Consider the following 19,717-nt stretch of genomic DNA (forward strand, 5'->3'; position numbering starts at 1 on the left):
AAGTGTTGCCTTAGAGATGTCTTTTGGATTGAATTGTGTGACTGCATTTATAATTTCATTACAATGCATGGTATTGCACAATCCTCTTAGGTCCCCGTAGTCTGGAGATACCCAGTTCCAGTTTAAATCGTCCATAAACACCATTTAATTTCCTCCAATCACACATCAGCTAATTCAGAGAATCCAGGGATTCTACTTTTGCAGACGGGATGTCTATAACATCCTTTTAAATCTAAGTTCACAGCATTCGATAACTGCAATGCTAAAAACTAAGACTGTTTTGGTTTAGATAAAGACCTTAGTTCAGTAACCACATATCTGTCCTTAATATAAATGGCTATACCTCCGCCCTTACTTCGTCGGTCACGTCGATAAACATAACCATCCAAGCCTATAGACAGATTTACAAAAGATTTCTTAGGCCAGGTCCCGGACAGAATTTTAAGACATCGGAGTCAACAGTGTGAACCCAGACTTTTATCATGTCCATTTTCGGCATCAGACTCCTCACATTAATATGCATCAGTCCAAACCCTGATCTAGTGTTTAAATCATTTGGACTGGGAAGTTCATCCATTGCCAATGGGCCTGGGTTTGGGTGAATGTTTCATGACACCAAAAGCAGAAAGAATAATGAAGTAACTTGATTTGTTGCTTCCCAAAATCTCTACACTTTGATTAAAAAAATAATCCAAACAGTCATCTGATACAACAAACAGTTTTTAGCCAGACTAAACCCTGTAGATGAGAAAGTTTTATAAGCATGTCTCAGTAGGAGTCAAATGGTAACACAATCAGACCCCTCTGAAAGATAAAAGCTGCTGTAACATCAAGGTGTTCAGCTGTAGTCTACAGGTCTAGTAGAGTCAGAAACCAAGCCCGGCCTTGCTGCCCTTAGTTAGAACGTCAGTGCGTTTCACAACGCGCCCGGTCGCCTTGCCGTGCTCTATCGCACATTGAGCCCAGTAGAATGGTCAATCACCGTGTCCACCTAGCTGGGGTATCCTGGGCTAGCAAGCCCAGCGCATCTAGACGTCATGTCACCGCGCAGAGACCGACCTCTGGCTTCCACCACACAGCACAGCAAGGCAGTAGAGGAGTCAGATAGATTGGCGGAATACAGTTGACAAACTGACCTTTGAGGAGTATCCAAGGCTAATCAGCCCAACGTGTCTCGACAGTCAGTCAATGTGCAGATGTATCCTCTTGGCTTTCAGGGAGGGCACCACACCGGCACTGTCTCTCTGTGTAGAAAACAGCAGATGTCACTGCTTGGTTTACTAGCGATTTTAATGCTTTAATCCTGTAGGATTTTAGATTTTTACCTGTTGTTTAATGACAACTCCCGCAGCCTATAACTGTTTTGCTTAGTAATAAAATGTGTAACACTTGAAACAAATTAAGTATGACAACTAGCTCAGTGGAACTGCCCTGCCCCCATCTTTAGTTCTGCCCTGTCGATATGTTCCATTGTCTTAAGGAACATGCATTCTGTGATTTGATCACACACAGGGCAAGAGCCTCAAAATTCATCCTACAACTCTTTCAAAAGAAAATGGCACATCAGAACCATTTTCCAATGGTCCTGCTTTCGAGAAAGAATCACTACATTAGCTCAATACTCAGCGTTAACTCTCCCTCTCTGCTGTTTCTGGGTGGTCATTACATAGACAACCACTGGCCTGTTCTACCCATTGATTTCATGTGGGGAAGCTGCTCCCGGACAGTTCATTAGGGTAACTCAGTGTTTCCCAAACTTGGTCTTGGTGAACCCAAGGTTTTTTTTGGCCCTAGCACTATACAGCTGATTCAAATCAAACTCATCAAGCTTTGATTTTCCATAAGGGAGGGAGTTCCTAATATGGATGCCATTTCCCTGCAGAATAATCAGTCCACTGGATCAGAAAGTGACCACTACTACCGGTCTGTGGAAATACTGTAGAGTATTAGACTATTGAATGAAACTGCATTCACGGTAAATGGTGCATGTCTTCTAAATCAGAAATTACCTTTACATTTCAACCACGCTACAAAGAATATCGTCGGCACTACGGATTGAATCGAGCCCTTGACCTTTCTATGAAAAACTACAGTTTTAGTTAAAGGTGGTGGTGTATGTCTGTGAGGTGGTCATTTGAAAGGAGAGAGAGAAAAAAAACCTCTCTCTCAACAGCATCCTCTTCGCTCAAGTCGCTAGAGTGAGGCTCCACCCGTGGTTGCCATAGCAATGCTATCTGGGCCCACCAAGACCTAAAGCCCAAGGACAAACTGGACAACAATACAAAAGCTGTACACTGCCAGGAGTATCTGGTGAATTCAGACCTACACACACAGCTCTACAGCCAGGAGTATCTGGTGAATTCAGACCTGCAGAGGATTTCTGCCTGCTGGATATCAAGTGTGAATCTCCCCTATTTACCTTTTTTCAAACAGGGAAGTCATATTGAGATTAAAGTCTCTTTTGCAAATGAGCCCTGCACAATACAAAAATGAACACATTGATAGGCAAGTAGAGATAAATGATTAAATACACATTAAGACAGGATTTTTTCATGTGTGTGTATAAATACAATTTCACAAAGTGAAAATATCTCACACACATGTTTACAAGGTAAACTTAATGCTTCAAAATCTGTTTGCATCCTGGCAGTTGAACTGCTTGCTGTAAGGATTGGTGAACATGAATACCAACTAAACTTGTTTGCAGACATGATATACCTGACCAATATTGAAAACTCTATGCCCCCTCAAACGGAGACGCAGGAGGTCAGGAAGCAGGTGCAGTCGGTGAGTTTAATAGAAATTAACATGGGGAAAAAAGGATTAGCATCTAAACATGAATCCAGGAAACAATACTACCTAATGGGTGATACAACGGAGTGCTAGATGAAGGGGAAGTAATCAGGGAGTGATGAAGTCCAGGTGTGCCTTGTGATGGGGTGCAGATGTGCTTAATGATCATTTGTGGAAAAAGTACCCAATTGTTATACTTGAGTAAAAGTAAAGATACCTTAATAGAAAATGACTGAGTTAAACGTGAAAGTCACCCAGTAAAATACTACTTGAGTAAAAGTCTAAAAGTATTTGGTATTAAATATCAGACGTATCAAAAGTAAATGGAATTGCTAAAATATACTTAAGTACCAAAAGTAAAAGTATAAATCATTTCAAATAACTTATAGTAAGCAAACCAGACTGCACAATTTTGTTTTTTAAAATTTGTATTCACACTAATAATTTAGAAATTAAGCATTTGTGTTAAGTGAAGCCACCAGATCTGAGGCAGTAGGGATGACCAAGTACTGAAAAAAATGCATGAAGTAAAAAAATCCATTATTTTCATTAGGAATGTAGTGAAGTAAAAGTAGGCAAAAAATATAAATAGTAAAGTAAAGAACAGAAACAACAAAAAACAACTTAAGTACCACTTTAAAGTATTTTTATTTAAGTACTTTACACCAATGTTAATGATGGTTGCCAGGTGTGCGTAATGATGGGTTGCCAGGGTTGGTGGTTAGTAGACCGGCTTTGTCGAGCACCGGATCGGGAGTAGACATGACAGTTATCCCGGACATGCGGCTCCAGCCGCAGGATGACACTGGCCAGGGGAATGGGCCAGTCGGCAAAGGTGGAAATCTCGGATGTAGACTACCGTACTCCTCCCACTCCACCAGGTACTGGAGCCGACCCCCACGAAGCTGGGAGTCCAGGAGGTATCTAACAGCATCGGAGGGGGTTCCCTCGATGTCCAGGGGAGGTGGAGGGGTGTCGTGGGGGAGACGCCATCAGCCAGGGGAGCGGTAGTCAGTGGGAAGCTGTAATCAGTATGTTACCTCATTGACCCTCCGGAGGACTTTGAATGGCCCCACAAACCGGGGGCTCAGCTACAAGCAGGGCAGGCGGACCGGGAGGTTCTTGGTGGAGCCGCAATCTGCCTGCTCCTATTGGAGGCAGCATTCAAAACTTCCTCGGTGTACCGGAAGCACTCATCCACTGCAGGGGCTTCGGTCTGGCTCGTGGTCCACGGGACCAGGGTCGGTTGATACCCCAAGACACACTGGAAGGGAGACAGCCTGGTGGAGGAGTGAAAAAGTAAATTCTGAGCGCACTCTGCCAAGGGAAGGAACCGGGCCCACTCCCCCTGCTGGACCTGACAGTGACTCCTCAGGAACCTCTCCAGCTCCTGGTTGGTCCTCTCCACCTGCCCATTGGACTGAGGCCGTGACCCGGATGTGAGGCTGACCGTGACACTCAGCTTCTCCATGAAGGCTTTCCATACTCACGATGTGAATTGGGGACCATGGTCTGAGACGATGTCCTCCAGAAGGCCATAGTGCCGGAAGACCTACTGGAAGGGGCAAGGATTCGGGAGGGTAGTACTCAGGAATCGTAGAGATTGGACAGGGCATTGGCTTTGATGTTCGGCGAAAGTGGGCAGTATGAAAGGGTGAAATTGAATCTAGATAAGAAAAGGGCCCACCTTGCTTGGCGCGGGTTTCAGCCGACGCGCTGTCGGTATGTACTCCAGGTTCTGATGGTCGGTGAGGATGAGAAACAGGTCTGTGGGGCCCTTCAGCCAGTGTCTCCACTCACTTCTTAAATGCCAACTTCACCGCCAGGAGCTCCCGATCACCGATGTCATAGTTCCTTTCTGTGAGGTAGTATTCTGTGACAGAGACGCAGGGAGTCAGGAAGCAGGTGCAGTCGGTGAGTTTAATAGGAACGAACATGGCATGAATACAAAAAACAGGAGTAGCATCTAAATATGAAAACAGGAAACAATACTACCTAATGGGTGATAAAGGGGAAATCTGTGTGTGCTTCATGATGGGGCGCAGGTGTGCGAAATGATGGTTACCAGGTGTGGATAATGATGGTTTGCCAGGACCGGTGGTTAGTAGACCGGCGACATTGATCGCCAGAGCAGGTGAGCGGGAGTAGATGTGACACCCCCTTTGATACAAATATTTTCGGAATACTCTAAAATCTCAGGATATAAAATTTACTTGGAAAAAAATGAAATAATGGCAACAAGAAAAAAGGATATCTACCAATGATGTAAAACATCACAGCACAATTTAAAAATATATGGCACATGGAAACCAATCGAGGGTGGTCTATGGTGATAGGTGGGATGGGCTGAGAGTAGCTGAGGGGTGGGATTAAAGAGCTTATATTTGGTAATGCATTATTGTTATGTGACTGCTTTATATAAAAGTAAGTATGTATGTAAAATGTATATGTAGCAGAAAAGCTATTAAAAAAACAAAAAGGTAGTTGCCCTCCGAAAGACGGGCGGTGGACGAGTAAAAAAAAAAAGGACGTCTCACGATCTACATAAATCCTTTAAGTGGACCACAAAAAATATGAAATACTTAGGATGCTTAATGAAATACACTACTCAAAAAAATAAAGGGAACACTTAAACAACACAATGTAACTCCAAGTCAATCACACTTCTGTGAAATCAAACTGTCCACTTAGGAAGCAACACTGATTGACAATAAATTTCACATGCTGTTGTGCAAATGGAATAGACAACAGGTGGAAATTATAGGCAATTAGCAAGACACCCCCAATAAAGGAGTGGTTCTGCAGGTGGTGACCACAGACCACCTCTCAGTTCCTATGCTTCCTGGCTGATGTTTTGGTTCCTTTTGAATGCTGGCGGTGCTTTCACTCTAGTGGTAGCATGAGACGGAGTCTACAACGCACACAAGTGGCTCAGGTAGTGCAGCTCATCCAGGATGGCACATCAATGCGAGCTGTGGCAGCTGTTTGCTGTGTCTGTCAGCGTAGTGTCCAGAGCATGGAGGCGCTACCAAGAGACAGGCCAGTACATCAGGAGGCGCTACCTCCGCCTTTGTGCAAGGAGGAGCAGGAGTAGCACTGCCAGAGCCCTGCAAAATGACCTCCAGCAGGCCACAAATGTGCATGTGTCTGCTCAAATGGTCAGAAACAGACTCCATGAGGGTGGTATGAGGGCCCGATGTCCACAGGTGGGGGTTGTGCTTACACCCCAACACAGTGCAGGACGTTTGGCATTTGCCAGAGAACACCAAGTTTGGCAAATTCGCCACTGGCGCCCTGTGCTCTTCACAGATGAAAGCAGGTTCACACTGAGCACGTGACAGACGTGACAGAGTCTGGAGACGCCGTGGAGAACGTTCTGCTGCCTGCAACATCCTCCAGCATGACCGGTTTGGCGGTGGGCCAGACATGGTGTGGGGTGGGATTTCTTTGGGGGGCCGCACAGCCCTCCATGTGCTCGCCAGAGGTAGCCTGACTGCCATTAGGTACCGAGATGAGATACTCAGACCCCTTGTGAGACCATATGCTGGTGCGGTTGGACCTGGGTTCCTCCTAATGCAAGACAATGCTAAACCTCATGTGGCTGGAGTGTGTCAGCAGTTCCTGCAAGAGGAAGGCGTTGATGCTATGGACTGGCCCGCCCATTCCCCAGACCTGAATCCAAATGAGCACATCTGGGACATCATGTCTCGCTCCATCCACCAACGTCACGTTGCACCACAGACTGTCCAGGAGTTGGCAGATGCTTTAGTCCAGGTCTGGGAGGAGATCCCTCAGGAGACCGTCCGCCACCTCATCAGGAGCATGCCCAGGCTTTGTAGGGAGGTCATACAGGCACGTGGAGGCCACACACACTACTGAGCCTCATTTTGACTTGTTTTAAGGACATTACAGTTGGATCAGCCTGTAGTGTGGGTTTCCACTTTAATTTTGAGTGTGACTCCAAATCCAGACCTCCATGGGTTGATAATTTTTTTTTTCCATTGATCATTTTTGTGTGATTTTGTTGTCAGCACATTCAGCTATGTAATGAAAAAAAGTATTTAATAAGAATATTTCATTCATTCAGATCTAGGATGTGTTATTTTAGTGTTCCCTTTATTTTTTTGAGCAGTGTATAACTTTATTCCATTACTCAACAATATGAAAGCAGCTTTAATTAAGTGATGTACTCTTCCCATATCTCATGCAGGTAGAATGAACCTATTCCCAAACGTTTGTATATATTTTCGGTAATACCAATTACCCCACCTAAGGCATTCTTTTTAAAAAGTATATTCAGTCATAACAGACTTTATATGGGCAAATACATTTTCCTAAGTCTGAGGGTGGTTTTAACCTTCCAGATCTGGAATTGAATAAACACGCTACCCAAGGCTTTTACCTATGACATGTAGTTAAATGCACTAAAGAGGAACAATGGTTACATACTGAAGATGCTCATCCCCAGAATATTTTTACGTGTCTGTTTTCACAGGATAAAGCTAAGAACATTTTTTATTTTATTTTATTTATTTCACCTTTATTTAACCAGGTAGGCAAGTTGAGAACAAGTTCTCATTTACAATTGCGACCTGGCCAAGATAAAGCAAAGCAGTTTGACACATACAACAACACAGAGTTACACATGGAGTAAAACAAACATACAGTCAATAATACAGTAGAAAAATAAGTCTATATACAATGTGAGCAAATGAGGTGAGATAATGGAGGTAAAGGCAAAAAAAGCCATGGTGGCAAAGTAAATACAATATAGCAAGTAATACACTGGAATGGAAGATTTGCAGTGGAATAATGTGCAAAGTGGAGATAGAAATAATGGGGTGCAAAATAAATAAATAAATACAGTAGGGGGAGAGGTAGTTGTTCGGGCTAAATTATAGATGGGCTATGTACAGGTGCAGTAATCTGTGAGCTGCTCTGACAGCTGGTGCTTAAAGCTAGTGAGGGAGATAAGTGTTTCCAGTTTCAGAGATGTTTGTAGTTCGTTCCAGTCATTGGCAGCAGAGAACTGGAAGGAGAGGCGGCCAAAGGAAGAATTGGTTTTGGAGGTGACCAGAGAGATATACAGTGAGGGAAAAAAGTATTTGATCCCCTGCTTTTTGTACGTTTTCCCACTGACAAAGAAATGATCAGTCTATAATTTTAATGGTAGGTTTATTTGAACAGTGAGAGACAGAATAACAACAAAAACATCCAGAAAAACGCATGTCAAAAATGTCAAAAAATGATTTGCATTTTAATGAGGGAAATAAGTATTTGACCCCTCTGCAAAACATGATTAAGTACTTGGTGGCAAAACCCTTGTTGGCAATCACAGAGGACAGATGTTTCTTGTAGTTGGCCACCAGGTTTGCACACATCTCAGGCAGGATTTTGTCACACTCCTCTTTGCCACTCCAGGACCAAACCTCTTGAAACTAGGGGGCACTGTTTTCATTTTTGGAAAAATAACGTTCCCAAAGTAAACAGGTTATTTTTCAGGACCAGATAATAGAGAATATGCATATAATTGACAGCTTAGGATAGAAAACACTCTAAAGTTTCCAAAACTGTAAAAAATATTGTCTGTGAGTATAACAGAACTAATATTGCAGGCGAAAGCCTGAGAAAAATCCAATCAGGAAGGGACTCTTATTTAGAAAGCTCTGCGTTCCTATGCATCCCTATTGAGCAGTGAATGAGATATCAACCAGATACCTTTTTCTATGGCTTCCCTAATGTGTCTAGTGTCACAATACATCGTTTCAGGCTTTTATTTTGAAAAATGAGCCTGAACGACAACATTGCGTCAGTGGTCAGCTGGAGGCTCTCAGAGTGTTTTGTGCGTAAAAGACAAATGCGGCCATTGTTTCTCTCTTTCCTACTAAGAAGCCACCTGTCCCGGTTGATATATTATCGAATAGATATTTGAAAAACACCTTGAGGATGGATTATAAAAAAAAAAACTTTTCCATGTTTCTGTTGCTTTTATGGATGTCATTTGGAATATTTTTCGGCGTTGTCGTGACCGCAGTTTCCGGTGGATTTCTCAACCAATCGTGAAGTACAAACGGAGGTGTTTTGGTTATAAAAAAATAATCTTTATGGGACAAAATGAACATTTGTTGTCTAACTGGGAGTCTCATGAGTGAAAACATCCGAAGCTCATCAAAGGTAAACGATTTAATTTGATTGCTTTTCTGATTTTCGTGACCAAGCTGCCTGCTGCTAGCTAGGCATAATGCTATGCTAGGCTATCGATAAACTTACACAAATGCTTGTCTTGCTTTGGCTGTAAAGCATAATTTCAAAATCTGAGATGAAAGGGTGATTAACAAAAGGCTAAGCTGTGTTTCAATATATTTCACTTGTGATTTCATGAATTCTTAAAAAATCCTACAATGTGATTTTCTGGATTCTTTTCTTCTCATTTTGTCTGTCATAGTTGAAGTGTACCTATGATGCAAATTACAGGCCTCTCTCATATTTTTAAGTGGAGAACTTGCACAATTGGTGGCTGACTAAATACTTTTTGCCCCACTATATGCAAAGAGATAATAAATATATATATATAATCTGTTTGCATGTACATAATGCTGTATATTCCTAGAATGTGTTCAAAATTTATGAATGGGTATCGAATCAGGACAATAAAATATAAAATATATATAGTTCGAACCAGCCACAAAACCTTGCTAAGCTAAAGCCTAAGCATTACTTCGGGGAGCTAATGCAAGTCTTCATTTCTCATGCAAGGGTATTCATCACATATGAAGTCTGATTCCATGCCAGCTTTGTTATATGTGTGTGTTTGTGTACACGTCAATGTGTGAATGTGATTATCTGACGATCCAGACACTTGGGGGTTAACTCAGCTAAAGATGCTCTCTCTCCCCTCACCAGAGTAGTTTCGATGGGGTTCTGAGTGGAGACATGGCCACACATCCTGTTGCTGATGCCAGAAGTGGAGTGTAACAGAGATGTTTAGAGCATATTTGCTTTGCTTTGCTTGCATTCCTCCATGTACTGCCTGCTAAAATAATAAAAGGCTGGGTTACTTCAGGTCGGCCTTGGCCAAGGGAGACGGAACATGCATTGTTGTCATTGGCTCCTTCTGAGGAGCCATCTTAAAGGTACCGTACAGTGTCTTAAAGGTAGAGTAGTTTGAGTACTAATGAATGAGTGTACTTTGTGTCCCTGTTACTGTGATAGGTGTCTGTAGGGTAGAGGTTCAGATTCAGAATCACATAGGCAGTACTTTCTTTAAACATTGTATTACATTTTCACTTAGGACTTAAAACAAAAAAAAAGATTGAATGACATTCAATAGTTTTCAATGCAGAAATTTCAGAGAAATCCCATTATAACATTGGTATCTGTACTCTAGTTTTATGTGGTGCATGTTGTTTCATGTGCTATTCTAGAGACAGTGAAAGCCATGAGCAGTCAATTTCAAAGGGCTGTTTTAACATATAATGTCTCCTTAAGCTCATTGTCCCTCCAAGAACTGTAATGTACGACTCATTATCGTGTTCTTAGAAGACGTAATCAACTGTGAATGGGTCATTCAATCAGGTCATTCCTTGTCACACATTATGCTCACGCACGCACACACCATGCACTCACACACACTGCACACTGAATGTACAGGTTCACTGTTCACTTTGGACAAAAGTGTCTGCTGAACAACTAGGGCCGGGATCCAATGCGATCACTGGTTAAATGTATTGCAACTATTATATGCAGCATTTACCGTGAATGCAATCTCTACAAACATCTGCACATCTACCATTCCAGTGTTTAATTGCTATATTGTAATTACTTCGCCACCATGGCCTATTTTATTGCCTTAACTCCCTTATCTTAACTAATTTGCACACACTGTATTTATACTTTTTGTTTTGTTTTTACTGTATTATTGACAGTGTTTTGTTTACTCCATGTGTAACTCTGTGTTGTTGTATGTGTTGAATTGCTATACTTTATATTGGCCAGGTCGCAGTTGCAAATGACAACTTGTTCTCAACTGACCTACCTGGTTAAATAAAGGTGAAATAAAATAAAATAAAAAAACATGGGAACATTGCTTTTAAAAACCGCAAAACCTACTGTATAACCCGTGATCGGACTGAATCCCAGCCTAGGAAGCTGGAAATCAGAGTCTGTGTGTGAAGGAGAGACCTGGGTCATTGTCAGTATGCGTGAAACAGAAGAAAATGTTTGTTTCTCTAGCAATTTGCCTCTCCACCTGTACCCCGCCACACTATCAATGATCCAGACAATCACCTGTAACGATCTCCGCTGTTCCCCAGACCTCATGGGTCATTGTGGATTTGAAAAGTGTTTCAGTGTGTTATTCTTTTCTTGAACTATCTTTTCACCAAAACATTGAAGAATCCCAAACCAACCTCTAGATAAAAACGTGTCCAGGGGAAGATTCTGCAGGCTACAGAAACAACCGGATATTCAGATTACAAATACATGTATTATTTTACACTGCCCCCTCCCGAAAACAATCATTGGATTGCCTGCCTATGGAGGTATAGGCAATGCTGACAAAGAAAGTGATGCACAAACAGCTCACTGTGTAAGCATTAAAGCCTTGCTCTACGATTCTCTCTTTCTTCCCCCATACCTGGTGTGATTGATTATATGCTGACAGATTTGCTAACAGTGATTTTTGGTTACAGAGACAAGTCACATCCATGTACGAGCAGAATATTAGGACAAGTTAGCTGGACGAGTCATTGTGTGCTCAAACATGGATACTTGTTTATACTCTATGGATCGATATCTTTGTTACATTGTGTTTTACTCTATGACTTGGTGATAAGCTTGAAACATTCCCAATAGCACATAGCACATATATTGGCACATATATTGGCACATATATTGTAGATGGCTGTACTATTTTGCCTTTGTGCAATGCAATCATGATCATGATATACTAAGTTGAGAAGTAATTAACAAAACGGACCATGAAATAAAATGCAAATAACAAATGAGTGTTTTGAGACGTGATTAGGGCTCTGGTCAAAAGTAGTCAGCTATGTACGCATAGGGTGGCATTTGGGACGCATCCATTTGTATGGTTGTTCCAATATCAAATCAAATCGAGCTTTATTTATACTGCACATTTCAGACATGAAAGGCAACGCAATGTGTGCTTCACAAGAAAAAAAAAGAAAAAAACATAGCAATTAATCGGATCTCCATGGTTGTGCTATAGTTTTCTGGGAATATAAATATGGTAATTATATTTCTATTGCACATTGATTAGTTGTAAACATACTGGAACACTCAGACAAGTGACGTCAGTGAACACAGTAGTTTCATACAAAAAAAATGTGGCTTGTTTATACAGAGAGAGTGCGGTGTGTGTGTGTGTTCTTAGACGTGATTATTTCTTTGTGTACTGTATGTCGGTGTGTTTAAGTTTGTTTTTGTCAGCGCACATACAATACCTGTAATACCTGTAATATTTATTTGATTGTAAGCATGTGTATGTGTGTACAGTATTTGCTTGCGTATATTTCTATGTGTAGTGTGACTTTCTGTAATTTTGTGCAGTTTACTATTCTGCTAGTCAGCACCTCTACCAACTTTTTGGGGATGTGTGTCAGCTCCAGCTTTTTACTGTATGTGTGTGTCAAAGTCAAACTAAGATGCTTAGTCATGGTCAAACTCAGCGTCCGTCTTACACCTCCTCCCCCTCCCTCTCTTCCTCCACAGACGGCCCGAGAACAGGATGTTAATGCTTGATGGAATGCCTGCAGTCCGAGTCAAAGCCGAGCCCCTGGAATCGGAACACGGGGTAAGAGAGCAGTTTTCCAAACATTTCCTATTTTTCCTTCCTCCTTTTTTTATTTCCTCCTATCGACAATAGCCCTATAATCACTCCTGGGGGGAGGAAGAGATCGAGAGAGAGAGAGAGGAAGAGAAAGAGAGTTAGTGACAGGGAGGGAGGGAGGGAGTACAAGGGAAGAGAGTGCGGGGGCTCGGAGGAGTGGTCGTAGAGAGTGGTGGTGAGGAGGAGAGGAGAGGGCTTTAACAGCTGCGGTCAGAATGCATAAAGGACTTACAGTGAGGTTGCTTTAGCTAGCAGGGAGTCCATGTTGGCAGGGGGGCAGAGTAACTGCTTCAGGGAGAGACACAAGGAAAACTCCCAAAACGAAGTATATCTCTCTCTTGCTTCTTTGTCTCTCCTGCCCTCTCTTTCCCCCTTTCTCTCTGCCTCTCTCCAATTCAAAATCAAAACACACACACAGTCTCAGTCTCTCCCTATAAGTCTCTTTCTCTCCCTAACTAGCTGTATGCTGGAATCTGTCTCTCTCAGTCCTCTGCCTAAAGCCAACCAACTCTGTCTTTCCATCTATACAAACACTCACTATCATCCCTCCATCTCTCCCTCCATCTCTCTCACTCGCCTACACACAGTCTCTCTCACCCTTCGTTCCCACTATCCCCCACTCTCCCCCTCAGACATACGTTCAGTTCCAATCCTCTCTCCGTTCAATTCAAGACTGGCATGACATGTAAGGACATTTCTTCACAATTTGCAACAACTGCGACAAGAATTTTGTTTTAAGTATCTAACAATATGTGTCATAGTAGGATAAGATGTGAAAACAAAGACATCTCTCTCTCTCTCTCTCTCTCTCTCTCTCTCTCTCTCTTTGTCACGATTCTCTTAATACTCTTCCTGTAACATGATGCTCTTGCCCACCTGAGCATAGCAGCCCTCCAAACTGTGTCACCACAATATGCACAAAAAGTGACACTTTCATGGGTGTTTGGTATGCTTCATCCTTTGCTTTCCCCTTAATTTGCACAATTAGCCACCTTAGATGGGATGCATACTGTAGTGTAGTAAGTAAAGTGTATGTCTTGTACCATTCCTCGCTGCAAAGCTGCCAGTTATGACGTAATTGCAATTAGTTTTGGCCACTGCGTGAAGTCTCTGTACTGTAACAGGAGTCCAAAGATATACTATATTATTGTTTTTTTTCCCAAACATAAGTGCTCTTTAGTCAAAAAATCATCAGCTACAGACATGAAGTGGTCTTCTGCTGTGCAGAAGCTGTTGCTAGGTTACGACAGAGCTTTGTGTAGCTGTTACAGCTGTGTGTGTGCAGAGGAGTCCAGCCAATGTTTTATTTTTAGTGATGGCTGTCACCATGATGAATAGTATATCAGTTATCAATAACTTGTTGATTCTAATGCGTTTTGTAATTGGAGATGTAATGTCTGTGACAGGATGGGCTCATTTCTAAATTGAGTTGGGGTCTTTCATTCCAATACAAGTGTCCAATTTGAATTGAATTAGAATTAAAGGAAATATTATTTATGCTGAGCAAAAATGTAAACAAGTAAAGTGTTGGTCCCGTGTTTCATGAGCTAAAATAAAATGTAAAAAAATTCTACATTCATTTTTTTCATTATTATTATTATTATTTTTTATTATTTTTGTTGACATCCCTGTTAGTGACAATGTTTCCTTTGCCAAGATAATCCATCCACCTGACAGGTGTGGCATATCAAGAAACTGATTAAACAGCATATCATTACACAGGTGCACCTTGTGCTGGGGACAATAAAGGCCACTCTAAAATGTGCAGTTTTGTCATACATCACAATGCCACAGATGTCCCAAGTTTTGAGGGACAATGCAATTGGCATGCTGACTGCAGTAATGTCTACCAGAGCTGTTGCAAGATAATTAAATGTTCATAAAATTTCTCTACCATAAGCCGTCTGAGACCAGCCTCCCGGACAGCTGATGAATCTAGGGTTTGCACAACAGAAATATTGTCAGAAACCGTCTCAGGGAAGCTCATCTGCATGCTTGTGGTCCTCACCAGTGTTTTGACCTGACTGCAGTTCTGCGTCGTAACCGACTTCAGTGGGCGAATGCTCACCTTCGGTGGCTGTCATGTTGGAGAAGTGTGCTCTTCACTGATGAATCCCGGTTTCAACTGTACAGGGCAGATGGCAGAGTGTGGGCGAGCTGTTTGCTGATGTCAACGTTGTGAACAGAGTGCCCCATGTTGGCGGTGTGGTTATGGTATGGGCAGGCATAGGTTACAGACAATGAACCCACTTGTATTTTATCAAAGACAATTTGAATGCACAGAGACACGGTGACGAGATCATGAGGCCCATTGTCGTGCCATTCGTCCGCCGCCATCATCTCATGTTTCAGCATGATAATGGATGGCCCCATGTCACAAGGATCTGTACACAATTCCTGGATGCTAAAAATGTCCCAGTTCTTCCGTGGCCTGCAAAATGACATGTCACCCACTGAGCATGTTTGGGATGCTTTGGGTATACGTGAATTTCAGCGTGTTCCAGTTCCTGCCAATATGCAGCAACTTTGCACAGCCCTTGAAGAGGAGTGGGACAACATTCCACAGGCCACAATCAACATCTGGATAACATGTGTGAAATCCTTGATAATGTATGTGATATCAACAGAGATGTGTATTTTCTGGTTGATTTAAATATTGACTGGCTTCATCAAGAAAAAGCTTCAAACTGTAACCAGTACCTACAACCTGGTTAAGGTTATCAGTCAACCTACCAGGGTAGTTAGAAACAGCACAGGAATGAAATCATCAACATGTATTGATCTCATCTTTACCAATGCTACAGAAATGTGCTTGAAAGCAGTATCCAGATCCATCGGATGTAGTGATCACAATATAGTAGCCATATCTAGGAAAACCAAAGTTCCAAAGGCTGGGCCTAATATAGTGTATAAGAGGTCATACAATAAGTTTTGTAGTGATTCATATGTTGTTGATGTAAATAATATTTGTTGGGTCGTGGTGTGTAATGAAGAGCAACCAGACACATTTATGAAATTGCTGTAAAAACGTTTAAATCCCTGTGGATTGATGAGGAATTTAAACATTTTATGGTTGAGAGGGATGAGGAAAAGGGAATGGCAAATAAGTCTGGCTGCACAATCGATTGGCAAATGTACTGCAAATTGAAAAATCGTGACTAAACTTAATAAAAAGAAAAATAAACTACACTGACATAAAGATAGTAAAAAGCTTTGAAGCACCTTCAATTAAATTTTCAGCTCCATCATTCATTGAATCAGATGGCTCATTCATAAAAAAAAAGACTTATATTGCCAAGTACTTTTATGATTTTTTCATTGGCAAGAAGAGCAAACTTTGGAATGACATGCCAGCAACAAACGCTGCATCACACATCCAACTATATCTGACCAAATTATGAAAGACAGGAATTGTAATTTTGAATTCTGTAAAGTGAGTGTGGAAGAGGTGAAATAATTATTGTCTATCAACAATGGCAAGCCATCGGGGTCTGACGGATGATATTATCACTCCTATATCTTCAATTTAACTTCTTGACCATACTTGAGACGCAGACGTCTCAAGTATGCCCCTGGAAATGCAAATGCGCTACGCTAAATGCTAAATGTACTCGTTACAACTCAATCTTTGATCAAAATTCACAAGCAGGGTATTGAATTAAAGCTACACTCGTTGTGAACCTAGCCAGCAAGTCAGATTTTTAAAAAGCTTTTCGGCGAAAGCATGAGAAGCTATTATCTGATAGCATGCACCCCCCAAAATGCCAGCTCGACACGTAAACAACAGATTTTGCGGTAGCCGGCGCTACCCAAAACGCAGAAATAAAATATAAAACATTCATTACCTTTGACGAGCTTCTTTCTTGGCACTCCTATATGCCCCATAAACATCACTATTGGGTCTTTTTTTCGTTTAAATCGGTCCATATATACCCAAAATAGCTTTGTATGGGATCTGTGTCATTCAGAAAAAATCATCGTTTTTAAACGCTGCGTAATTTTTTAAAATTAAAAAAGTCGACGATAAACTTTCACAAAACACTTCGAAATCCTTTTGTAATCCAACTTTAGGTATTAGTAAACGTTTATAATCTATCAAAATGATTACAGGGCGATGTCTCTTCAATAGGTCTTCACTTCAAAAACAATGGCATCTGATATCTCCCTCAACTGCATCCGGGTGAAGACTGGGAAAATGGAGGTCAGATAGAAGGATTTTCCAACAATTAATTCAATTGAAAATTAGGACAATGGCGCCATCGTGCGGAATTTGTATGAATTGCAGGCAGATCGCCATTAAATTCTGTTCTCTTTTAACAACTGGTGGAAGTGACTTATGGAAATTATTTTTAGCTTTCAGAGAGCAGTTTTTCTTGCGTTTTTCAATGAAACACACGATCTGTTATAGTCACAGCCGTGATTTAACCAGTTTTATAAACTTCAGAGTGTTTTCTATCCACACATACTAATCATATGCATATACTATATTCCTGGCATGAGTAGCAGGACGCTGAAAAGTTGCGCGATTTTTAACAGAATTTTCGAAAAAGGAAGGGGTAGAAGTAAGAGGTTGCCTACTAGAAAGTGTGTAACGTCAGACCTGGAGGGAGGCAAAAGTCATTCTGCTACCTAAGAATAGTAAAGCCCCCTTTACTGCCTCAAATAGCTGACCAATCAGCCTGTTACCAACCCTTAGTAAAGTTTTTGAAAAAATTGTGTTTGACCAGACTTTCAGGACATTCAACAAGCACAGCACTTAGACAAATGACTGATGATTGGCTAAGAGACATTGATAATAACAAGATTGTGGGGGATGTTTCATTAGACTTCAGTGTGGCTTTTGACATTATCGATCATAGTTTGCTACTCAAATAGCCACCCTTTGCCTTGATGACAGCTCTCTCAACCAGCTGATTTTCTTTTTCAACAGTCTTGAAGTAGTTCCCACATATGCTGAGCACTTGTTGGCTGCTTTTCTTTCACTCTGCGGTCCAACTCATCCCAAACCATCTCAATTTGGTTGAGGTCAGGGGATTGTGGAGACCAGGTCATCTGATGCAGCATTCCATCACTCTCCTTCTTGGTCAAATAGCCCTTACACAGCCTGGAGGTGTGTTGGGTCATTGTCCTGTTGAAAAACAAATGATTGACCCATTAAGCCCAAACCAGATGGAATGGCGTTTCACTGCAGAATGCTGTGGTAGCCATGCTGGTTAAGTGTGCCTTGAATTCTAAATAAATCACAGACAGTGTCACCAGCAAAGGACCATAACACCACATCCACGCTTTACGGTGGGAAATATACATGCTGAGATCATCTGTTCACCCACACCACATCTCAGAAACACTTGGCGGTTGGAACCAAAAATCATCCATTTGGACTCCAGACCAGAGCACAAATTTCCACCGGTCTAATGTCCATTGCTCGAGAGAATGCCAAGATTGTGCAAAGCTGTCATCAAGGCAAAGGGTGGATATTTGAAGAATCTCAAAAATAATATATATTTTGATTTGTTTAACCTCTCTAGGGTACTTGGGACGCTAGCGTCCCATCTGGCCAATATCCAGTGAGATTGCAGAGAGCCAAATTCAAATACAGAAATGCTCAATATAAAAATTCAGAAAACAAAACATATTTTACATAGGTTTAAAGATTAACTTCTTGTTAAACCAACCACAGTGTCATTTTATAAAATGCTTTTTGGCGAAATCATACCTAGCCCAGAACATACCTAGCCCAGGTCTGACTCCGCTGTAGCTCGGCCACCTTCCACTGCAGATGAGGAAGGCCGTCATAGGCTGATGTGGTGGATTGAGACGCAGCCTAGGCAAACAAAGTGTTATCTCAAGCTTAAACTGACGGATTTTGATGGGGATTTTTTTTATTGTGTTACTTAGATTGACCCACCGGTGCATCAATCTACTCTAGGGGGAGATTATTAAACAAAAACGGGTCTAAATTGTCCCTAATGACTTCTTGTTGTCAATAGCTAATAAGCTAATAATAGCTAATAAGGCAGAAATAACTTTTGTTTCTGTGAGTTGAAAAAATAAAAACCCTGAATATTATTTCCCAAGTCACATGACGTTGACTGATCATCCACCGAGGCCACTGGAGGCTGTATGTGGGAGGAACAGTCAACTGGAGGCTGTATGTGGGAGGAAAAGTCAACTGGAGGCTGTGTGTGGGAAGAACAGTCAACTGGAGGCTGTATGTGGGAAGAACAGTCAACTGGAGGCTGTATGTGGGAAGAACAGTCAACTGGAGGCTGTATGTGCGAAGAACAGTCAACTGGAGGATGTATGTGGGAAGAACAGTCAACTGGAGGCTGTATGTGCGAAGAACAGTCAACTGGAGGCTGTGTGTGGGAGGAACAGTCAACTGGAGGCTGTATGTGGGAGGAACAGTCAACTGGAGGCTGTATGTGGGAGGAACAGTCAACTGGAGGCTGTGTGTAGGAAGATCAGTCAACAAGAGGCTGTATGTGGGAGGAACAGTCAACTGGAGGCTGTATGTGGGAAGAACAGTCAACTGGAGGCTGTGTGTGGGAAGAACAGTCAAATGGAGGCTGTGTGTGGGAAGAACAGTCAACTGGAGGCTGTATGTGGGAGGAACAGTCAACTGGAGGCTGTGTGTAGGAAGAACAGTCAACTGGAGGCTGTGTGTGGGAAGAACAGTCAACTGGAGGCTGTATGTGGGAAGAACAGTCAACTGGAGGCTGTATGTGGGAGGAACAGTCAACTGGAGGCTGTATGGGGGAAGAACAGTCAACTGGAGGATGTATGTGCGAAGAACAGTCAACTGGAGGCTGTATGTGGGAGGAAAGGTCAACTGGGGACTGTGTGGGGGAAGAACAGTCAACTGGAGGCTGTATGGGGGAAGAACAGTCAACTGGAGGCTGTATTTGGCAAGAACAGTCAACTGGAGGCTGTATGTGGGAAGAACAGTTAACTGGAGGCTGTATGTGGGAGGAACAGTCAACTGGAGGCTGTATGTGGGAGGAACAGTCAACTGGAGGCTGTATGTGGGAGGAACAGTCAACTGGAGGCTGTATGTGGGAAGAACAGTCAACT

General features: G+C 42.1%; 1 protein-coding gene across 6 annotated transcripts in view; it reads left to right on the forward strand.

Annotated features, from left to right (window-relative positions):
* Window positions 1-19,717, forward strand: part of LOC139380172 (Krueppel-like factor 12) — a 172,526-nt gene that overhangs the window by 64,050 nt on the left and 88,759 nt on the right. For all 6 annotated transcript variants that reach the window (XM_071122620.1, XM_071122622.1, XM_071122618.1 and 3 more), the window contains exon 2: window positions 12,526-12,607. In XM_071122620.1, coding sequence (XP_070978721.1) covers window positions 12,542-12,607 — 66 coding nt within the window. In that variant the 5' untranslated portion in view covers window positions 12,526-12,541. The remainder of the gene's footprint in view (window positions 1-12,525; window positions 12,608-19,717) is intronic.

This window comes from Oncorhynchus clarkii, chromosome 22 (assembly GCF_045791955.1).
Source record: "Oncorhynchus clarkii lewisi isolate Uvic-CL-2024 chromosome 22, UVic_Ocla_1.0, whole genome shotgun sequence".
Lineage (NCBI taxonomy): Eukaryota > Metazoa > Chordata > Actinopteri > Salmoniformes > Salmonidae > Oncorhynchus > Oncorhynchus clarkii.